Raw genomic sequence first — 9530 nt, 5'->3', positions numbered from 1 at the left:
ATAAATTTTATTTACAAATTTGATTAGTTAAACCTATAAAACGAACCCAAACTCTTCGTCCAGTCCGGATTCGAACTTTAAATTTGGAAAGAAAGTATATATTCTAAATTATTTAGTTGATTTTCGATCTCGAGATTAGTTTATATCGTTGGTTCAAAATAACCAAATATCCAAAAAAATATAAATTTTATTTATCCCTTCTGTTTTTTTTCTTGTAATGGAATTCCATATAAATAACCATAATCAATATTAGGGACCAAAGCTGTGAAATGTCGACATGTAAGTCTAATGGTCGAATTGCGTCACTCGTTGCCCTAACATTCGACACATACCCACATTTTTATTAGCTGGACTGTCAATTTTCATGTCTTTTCTCACTGCCTAACCTTTAAAAAAAAAAAGAATCTCCAAATTAACCTTTTGATCAAACCCTTTATCAATTTTGAAATTTTTTCCAACCACATAACGCTTATATCAATTTTCCTATAGAAATTTGACAGTTTGGGAAATGAATATCTTTGTATTTAGGTTTTGGGTCTCTCTCTCTATATATATACATGCACATATATACATATAAACTTATATATACATTGTCTTTTCTCCCTCTCTCTCTCTCTCTCTTTTTTTAATGATTCGAGTTCACGCACCTTGTCCCTCGCGAACAGGGACAAAGTATCAATAGTAGCAACCAATGATATTCCAACCCCCCCTCCTCTTTTTTTTTTATTACCCAGAAAGAAAGAAACACAAGCCGACAAGTGTGTGTGGCTGCCTGTGCACCAATAGATTCCATTATTTTGTTTTTAAATTCCTCTATTTTTAATATTAAAAATTTAAAAGTGTAGATCATAATTGATGTTTCCTACCAACTTGTACGCAAAAGAATGGACGCACACAACGCCAAGCCGAAGCTCCACATCGCTCCTCATTTCATTCACTACTTTTTTTCATTTCCTCTGTTTATTTAATTCCAAGGTACAGTGTATATGTTTTATATATATATATACATATATATATTCATGTGTGTGTGTAATCAGAAAATAGGCGCATCTTCATATGTGACGTGGAATTTTTATTCACCATTTTTTATCTTTACTGCCTAGTCTTTATTTATAGAGTGGATTTTACTGCAAACGAATTTATTGCGGCTTTTACCGCGATGGATGGATTGTGCCCTCATCAGCTACATCGCTGACCGGCCACACACACATACACACACATATATATATGTATAGTGAAGGGATCCACACAACTAATGGAAATTAATATTGTAATTTTTTTTTAAATCTAAGCAAAGATGGAGGCAGGGCAATCTCTACGTGTCCAAAACGGACCAGTGAAGACAAGTTTCAAAAGACCATCTCACTTCACAAAGACAAGAACTTGATGTGACTTGCCGTTTGGTTCATACTCTTCAATCAAACTAGCAACCATCAAAATCCTTGCGGTGACTGGGATTTATAATAATCCAAACATAGCCGCAATGAAAAGGTGAGAAAAGCAATACAAATCATCATTTGCACCTGAAGAAATCGAACTCTTGGATGTAAATTGTAATGATATGAATGCTAACCTCCAACTAAATTATGCAATCTCATGGTATGAAGATTAGTTTTGCAAGGCAAGACAGGTTCAGGGACAAGACCAGTCAAATGGGTTCATGCAAAGAAGGAAAGATCCATCACAAGATGATAAAAAAAAGGCAGCAAAAAAATTGTCGAGAGAAAAAAAGAAAGAAAGAAAGAAGAAAGTTTTTTTTTTTTGTTAAAAAGAAAGAAGATTGTTACCATGGAGAGAATAAGCATTGTCATTCCTCCTTTCCCATTGCCATCAAGAACTCGCCCTCGCATACGAGGGAGTTTCCGACGTATGCTTTCCCTTCCATTTTGGCTATGCCGAAACGTTTCTGCAGCTTTATGAGAGTCATCCTCATTACAAGAGTATCGCCTGCAACCACGGGCTTCCTGAATCTCACTTTGTCGATCCCAGCAAAGAAGAAGTTACTCCGAGAACCGCCCACTTCTGGTTGCAGCATAACTATTCCTCCAACCTGAGCCATGGCCTGTAACCAGCAAATTCTTCAGTTTTGATATGTACTCACAATGTTTGCAAATGAAGACCAGAAAGTAATGAATGGAGCTCTCTATGCATAAGTCATCGCATTTGCAGTGCCTAGGAGGAATTCAGAAGCAGGGCTTAATGCATTCAGTCCCTCTGGTATCACCCTTTACCAGAAAAGGGCAAAAGAATGATCCATCCAATCCAATTGTTCTACTAACTAATCAAATTTTGACGGTCCAATAGGTCATAAGCTTTTAATTTCATGATTCGAGAACTAAGGCGGGACTAAGCAAATGTTCAACTATGCCATGCATGGAGAACATATAAGCATTTCAACATTAAGACATGACGATAAAACATGTCCTTTTATACCACAATGATGGAAATTTTCCTATAGATCATGACATTTATTTCCTAATCATAGACATCTGTTCCTACTAAGCAAACCAGAAGGACAAGCCAAGTAGAAGTATTGACCACGATTGGACTCCATAGGAGAACAATTTAGAGTGCTCAAATCCCATGCAGCAGCATGAAGAAATCATTAGAATCATCTGGGAAAAAGAAAACTGTATTTGCAATGTCATACAAGCTAGATATCGAAATAACACAAGCAAAGGGAACTGGATTTAGATTTTAGCACAATTGGGCACACATATCTTCCAACTCACGGTACCGTTATCTCCAGAAAAGTATGGTACCGTTATCCAGGATAGCCTATTGGGAATTTTGCTCCAATGTCCAAGCCAGATTCATATCATATCCAATGGTTTTGTTTTTACCCATATGAAACTCCATGTAACATACTAATTCCACGGCAGTATGGCATTTCAACTGAAAATTTTAACCAAACCTTCCTCCACACTTCTCCTAAATCTAAACCAGCATCACCATCCAAAATCAACAACATCCAACTTCATTTTTTCCAGTCCTTCGTACAACCAACTTCTTCAGCAAGAAAGCATCCAAACAATGAGGAACACATAGATTATCAAGCGTGGCTTAGGCCATAGATACAACGCAGGTAAATAAACCGAAATTGGGGGAAGAACAAAGCAGCATTTGCAATTACCTCAACCATGAGAACGCCAGGCATTATCGGCCTTTCAGGGAAATGCCCTGGAAAGAAGTTGTCGTTAATGGTCACGTTCTTTATAGCTACCGCCGATACACCAGGCGTGTACTCTATCACTCTATCCACTAACAGAAACGGGAACCTACAGAACAATTTCACATCGGATTGAGAGTCAAATCCCAAATTTGAAGAAATGGATCGGAAAAGTACAATTTGAGCCAAACATTGCCGAGAAATTTCACCTGTGAGGCAAAATCTCTCTGATCTTATTGATATCCATCACCGTAGGAAACGCCTCGTATTCTGCGAGTTCGGCGCGAAATTAGAAAAGTAACAGAAGTTTGGATCTAATTCTAATCAGATTGCGGGGGATCGAACACAGAGAGAAGATTACTGAGTTCGATTGGAGTCTCCTTCTCGGCGCTGTTCGATCCATTGGCGGAGCACAAGACGAGCGAGTTGGGCCGACGTCTGAGACGGAACACGGCGGAGCTGGACCTGGATACAGGAAGAGGGCAATGCGCAAGGTTCCGAGTCGGATGACTAAGTGAGCTGGAGGAAGCGAGGGAAAAGAGCGAGTTAGACGTAGCGGCCATTGTCGATCGATCGGTCGAGAGAGGAGCAGTGGAGACGGAGTGTTCGAAGCGAGTTTCCAAAGACGGTTCAACGGAAACATCGGTTCAGTGATTAAACAATACGAAACCAAATGGGCCTGATTTTGTGGGGTTTTATTATTTGGGCCGCTCTGGTGAAACACTAAAGGCCCAATATCTATTCATTACCAAAAGCCCATTATTTATTCATTACACAGGAAGCCCATTATCTGCATTCGTTTCCACCCTACTCTCTCGTGTTTTTTTATTTGTTAAACAACGTGATAGGCATTCATATGTAACATAGACCAACAGTGTCTGGCCAAATTGGTCGGAAGTCCGATGCCCGGTTGTCATGAAACGGACCGTCGTCGGAGCTCAGACACCGTGATTCTCACGGGCTCCAACGGCGCAGCCACCAACCGCCACTTCGCCAACTCGATGGGCTTCCCCCGGTTCGAGCCCCTCCACGGCTGCGACGCCCTCCGCAATCTCGCCGACGGCGACTTCAAGGCTATTTTATTCCTTTTTTCCCGTGTTTGTTCTTGTCGGCTTTATGGTTGTTGTCATGTCTCGTCAATTTTATTTTTTTAAATCTATTTATAGAGGTTTTTATGATATGTTGTTGTGGTTGGTGTATTGTAAGGCCAGTTTATGCTTTATTGATACGAGTAATTACGAGTATCTGTTATAATATTTTAGATATTTCTCGGCATGGAATTAGTATATGACGGGAATATAATAACGGTTGTATTTATGTACGTGTGGTCAAGTTAGATAAGATTTTGGTAGGCATTTGGTTGATGTAGTAAAAGGATTAGAGATATATAAAAGATTTTGTCGTTTGTGGCAAAACTGTAACATTGTGTATATCTCCCGAAGTAGCTGCCGCCAAAATCTGATCTTTTCAAACTGATCGCAGAAAATCCTCGTTTTCAATATATGAATAAATAAAAACAACCCCAATTATTTTTATTAAAAAAAAAAGAAATCAAACCCAGAAAATTCGATATCTCTCTGGTCACGTTTATTGAAATCTCATCAGAAGATCATCTTCATCACCCGATCAACGCCCAAGATAGTGTATTTTAAAGAAGAATTTGATGAATGAGTCCCAAAAACGGTAGGGACCATGAGAACGGCGTCAGGTGCGAGAAGAGGAAGAAGGTTATTATTATTATTTTAATTGAATTATTTAATGGGAAGACGATGCGACGTGAAACCCATTCACCAGTTTCTGTAATCGTAGATTTTATAATTTTTATTAAAAGTCTCTTTCATGTCTCCGTAGTCTATTCTTCCGAAGATTTTTGGATCGAGGCGATGCGGTAAAGAGGAGGATGCGTCGCCTATCATGGACAACAGAGGAGACGACGACGCCGTTCTTCACGGTACTTACGTGCATCCCAAGAAACAAACCCTAACGAAATACCTCCTCGCTATTCTCCGTTAATTTCCCACGTTCTCGTTGTTTTTATCATGAATCGATGGTTTCGATGGCTCTGGGATCGTGTTTAGCAGATTTGGAAAGACGAATCACTTCCCGGAAGAAACCCTTCTCCGACAATCCTCCGATGATACGGAAGACTTTCTCAGGTTATCTTTATAGATTCGGTTCCTTCTTTTTCTTCTACGCCCAGATTTGTCGTTTTGTTGAATCCGTATTGATGGGTTTGTTCTGGATACGATTTTGGGAGAATTTATCGTTGGTAGCTTACCTACCAAGAAATTGGACATGGTTTTACAGACACGATTACTGGCAATGAAAAGGAAAGAATCGTTACAATGTCAAAGATTAGGGCTATCCAGCTTGTGTTTGGGGAAAGTGACAGTTCTTGATCTTGTTAGATAGATCTAGGGGCCATGGACTCCGACCATATGGGAACTGATTTCCTTTTTTACTTTGTCAGCGAGACAGACAAGTCCCAGGATCGAGGGCTTGAACTTATCCAGTTTCGACAGACCTATGGCGCATAGAACTGAGATTCGGGAACTCAGGTGGATCGAGGGCTTGAACTTATCCAGTTCCAAACACAAAATCCACACTGTCTTCTTCTGAAAGTCTTTTTTCCCCCCCTACTTTCAGGGTGTTTGTAGCTACATGGAATGTCGGAGGGAGAACACCGAACAACGATTTAAACCTGGAAGACTTCTTGCTCGTGGAAGGAACCGCAGATCTGTATATCTGTGGGTATGATCTATACAAATTTACGACGTTCATCTTCTGTATAATTTGGTTTTTTACCGTTAGATGCCTGAAGATTTTCGCCTTCTGGTGTTTTCAGGTTTCAGGAAATCGTTCCGCTGAGTGCAGGAAATGTGTTAGTCGTTGAAGACAACGAGCCTGCTGCAAAATGGTTAGCCCTAATAAGTCAAGCTCTGAACAAACCGAACGAAGACACAAACTACTCGAATGCCACTTTCTCCGGATCAAGAATCACAACGGGCTGGGAGGGAAGAAGGATTAGAAAGATGAGTGATCCTACAGATAATCTCGAGCCGGTGAATTTCAGAGTGCATGAAAACTTTCTCTTTGATGATGTTCCAGCTTCTACGAGGATGCCAGGCCAAAAGAGTTACGGATTGATCGCGAGCAAGCAAATGGTCGGTTTGTTCCTCTCTGTTTGGGCAAGAAAAGAGCTGATTCCACATATATCACATCTCAGGTTGGATTCTGTGGGAAGAGGGATAATGGGTCGCTTGGGGAATAAGGTACCATCTTCTTCGTAACAAGTTCTTGCGAAAAGGGTACCTGAAATTCGGGTTTTTGGCTGATGGGTGTTGAGATTTCTGCATGTTTCAGGGATGTATTGCCATAAGCATGTCACTGCACCAGACAAGCTTTTGTTTTGTCTGTAGCCACTTAGCTTCTGGTGAGAAAGAGGGCGACGAGCAGCGGCGAAACGCAGACGTGGCAGAGATTCTGAAACATACCCAGTTCCCGAAAATCTCCAAGAACCCTAATTGTGGTGCCCCCGAGAGGATAGTAGAGCACGAGTGCGTCTTAGCCCTCTACGTTCGACTCTTAATCATCTTACGTTACAGTTTCTTTCTCTGATTTTATATCTGAAATGCTCGCAGCCGAGTGATTTGGCTCGGAGATCTGAATTACCGGGTGGCTTTAAGCTACGAGGAGACGAGGGTACTACTAGAGGATAATGACTGGGACACTCTTCTTGAGAAAGATCAGGTTTTTGTTCTTTAAGAAAGAAAAAAAAAACAGAGGATAATACATTGTTCTGTTTTACATAACACCATTTCATCAAACTCACATTTTCTTCCTTTCTCTTGTCGGCGTTTTTCAGCTGAACATAGAGAGGGAAGCAGGAAGAGTGTTCTCCAGGTTTCAAGAAGGCCAAATCCTCTTCGCCCCGACATACAAATACTCACATAACTCGGATGCATACGCCGGAGAAACCACTAAGTCCAAGAAAAAACGCCGTACCCCTGCCTGGTATTTCCAATCAACAGCTGAAACAACTTGTTTTCTCGTCAAAGATCGAAGCTTTTCACCCGAATAAATGATGGGTTTATCTTGAAAAACGCATTTGTGTTGGTATGATGTGACCTTTGGACGATTTCATACGTGTTGTTGTTGTTGGGCTTATATTGCAGGTGTGACAGGATACTATGGCGAGGAAATGGGATAGAACAGCTCTCTTATATAAGGGGCGAATCGAGATTCTCAGACCACAGACCGGTTTGTGCTGTCTTCGCCGTCGAAGTGAAAGTGAAGAACGCCAGCAAGAGTAGATTCAGGAAAGGTTTGTCCTGTGCCTCCACAAGACTTGATTTTGATGATTGCATACCCAAAAGGCATAGCTTTTACGACTGAAAAAAAAAAGGACAGAAAGGAGATCAGAAGAATTTTTTTTTTTTTACAGCTCAAGTTGTATAGTATAAAAAGGCTTCGACCATCAACTCTGATTTTCTCTGTTTTTTAACTCTCATTCCTTCATTGTGGCTGTCATAGAGACATGTAACTGCAGAAACAAGTTTGATTTCGTTGCATCAACTGGAAAAACCAAACTTGTTTCCTGAATCCTGAAACTGAAACAGACAGTGGGCAGTTGATCGTTTTTGTTCTCAGACGTGTTGTTACACAATATCTACTCAGAAAACAGAACACGGAATGGAAGCAAAGTTAATCTATTTCCTCGTATCCCATATCCCAGACCGAGAAAGCTTCGTTCGTGTGATTAGAATAACGGTCTTCTTGAAACTGGGTCACATTCGACTCCGCATTCCCTTTCTTGAAGGCTGCATCCATGGCAAGAACATCTTCAATCTCCTTCTGGTCATTCAGATCATTCATCTTCTCGGACCAGAGATAATCTTGGGTAAGAGGGGGAACCAACGTTTCCAAACTCTGATCGAGATCTCCCATGTTTCTGACGGGTTCTCGGGCGAAATTGCTGTAAAGGCACTGAAGCTGGTGGTCTGTCCTCGAGTTCTTGTCCACAAAACCCAAACCCTTCTCACTGTGAAGACAATTCGGGTTCTGGCAGGCGTCACAAGACGTCGAACCCTCACCCTCCTCCCTGCGGAAATCGACCTTTCTCTTGTTACCACCCGTCTGTTCTTGAACAACCTGCTTGTCTTTTCCGGTACTTGATCCGACAAAACACGGTTCTTGATCTTGTTCCTTGTCGTCAGAGATCTCGAGGCATTTCTCAGTTAGTTGCCGAAGAGCATCTTCTTGGTTAAGAACTCGAGACAACGTGTCAGTTTCCTTCGCCATCATCTTGTCCTGCAGACACTTGGACTGTCTGACGAGACGTCTCACTCTCTCCAGGTTCGGAGACATGTGTTTGATCACGGCCGTTAAAACGCTCACTTTCCACACCTTCCTCAGATCGTGCGGCTTCCGGTACGGCGGAGCTTCGAGCTCGTGACCCGAGCCTTGCTCTCCCCACCAGATCTCGCTCCCCGTCGGCCACCACGGCGGAGCAATCCCTTTATCCAGCGGAAACTGTCGCTGCGGCGGCGCACAGTGTTGCATCAGAGCCGACAGCAACGACCCGAGTGTCGTGTCTTGTAGCTCGTGAAGCATGTGCATGTACGACTTCACGTCCGCGTCCTGATCGGCGGAAAACAACAGTTGCTCCGCCGCGAGAGTCAGGTAGTCGCAGATGGCAGTCGGGGCGGTCCGGTTGAACTGGATGTTCTCCTTCCACCACCGTCGCAGGCTGTCAGAAGATCCAATCACTGCCCTCCCCTTCTCCGGTACGATACCGTACACGAACCCCCGAGCTTTGCACTCTTCCATGATCTTCATCATGTACTTCAGCACCGAATCCTGGGCACGCGCCATCTTCTTGCGCCGGGAAGCTTCCGGCCGGCGAGCGGCGGCGGCAACGGCGTCGACTCGTTTCTGCTGCTTGAACTTGCGCATGAGCAATCGGTCCTTCCACATGCGTTTCTTGAGATCGTCATAGCTGATTTCTTCGCCGGCAAGGTCTTGTCCTTCGTCGTCTTTGTCAGATTCATCGTCTTTAATAGGACTGAGTGGTTCTAACTCTTCGAATTCCACCATGTTGTTGAGATTCGCTACTCCACTTTAAGTATCACGTATATATGTATAGAGTACATACTGATATCCACTTTATAATATATATATATATTATATTGATTATTTTTCGTGCATATAATTAAATATTTATGTGAGGCAACGAGGAGGTGGACGTGTTCAGGTGCGAAAACGAGTTGTGTAATGCATGTGTCGTTAACAATGTTTTTTTTTTTGTATGTTTTGTTGTTAATTACATGGATGCTTTTTTAATGTATATCCAAAGTAATCG

At 42.0% G+C, this 9530-nt stretch overlaps 3 protein-coding genes across 3 annotated transcripts; 1 reads left to right on the top strand and 2 right to left on the bottom strand.

Annotated features, from left to right (window-relative positions):
- Positions 1-1557: 1557 nt before the first annotated feature.
- On the bottom strand, positions 1558-3795 carry LOC104818493 (3-hydroxyacyl-[acyl-carrier-protein] dehydratase FabZ-like). The gene is made up of 4 exons (XM_010548110.1): positions 3531-3795; positions 3379-3439; positions 3134-3278; positions 1558-2062 (listed from the first exon to the last, which is right to left on the bottom strand). Exons 1-4 carry the CDS (start codon positions 3730-3732, stop codon positions 1808-1810), a joined length of 663 nt encoding a protein of 220 aa, XP_010546412.1. The 5' UTR covers positions 3733-3795; the 3' UTR covers positions 1558-1807.
- Positions 3796-4712: 917 nt separating this feature from the next.
- On the top strand, positions 4713-7771 carry LOC104818492 (type I inositol polyphosphate 5-phosphatase 5-like). The gene is made up of 10 exons (XM_010548109.1): positions 4713-4896; positions 5021-5120; positions 5248-5325; positions 5640-5727; positions 5816-5920; positions 6015-6441; positions 6533-6726; positions 6811-6919; positions 7035-7183; positions 7345-7771. Exons 1-10 carry the CDS (start codon positions 4837-4839, stop codon positions 7562-7564), a joined length of 1530 nt encoding a protein of 509 aa, XP_010546411.1. The 5' UTR covers positions 4713-4836; the 3' UTR covers positions 7565-7771.
- Positions 7772-7850: 79 nt separating this feature from the next.
- LOC104818491 (ETHYLENE INSENSITIVE 3-like 5 protein) lies at positions 7851-9265 on the bottom strand. Its single transcript, XM_010548108.1, has one exon. The coding sequence runs from the start codon at positions 9263-9265 to the stop codon at positions 7874-7876; it is 1392 nt and encodes a 463-aa protein (XP_010546410.1). The 3' UTR covers positions 7851-7873.
- Between the last annotated feature and the right edge of the window lie 265 nt (positions 9266-9530).

This window comes from Tarenaya hassleriana, unplaced genomic scaffold, assembly GCF_000463585.1.
Source record: "Tarenaya hassleriana unplaced genomic scaffold, ASM46358v1 Cleome29, whole genome shotgun sequence".
NCBI classification, from domain to species: domain Eukaryota; kingdom Viridiplantae; phylum Streptophyta; class Magnoliopsida; order Brassicales; family Cleomaceae; genus Tarenaya; species Tarenaya hassleriana.
This window is presented reverse-complemented; position numbering and strand designations above follow the sequence as displayed.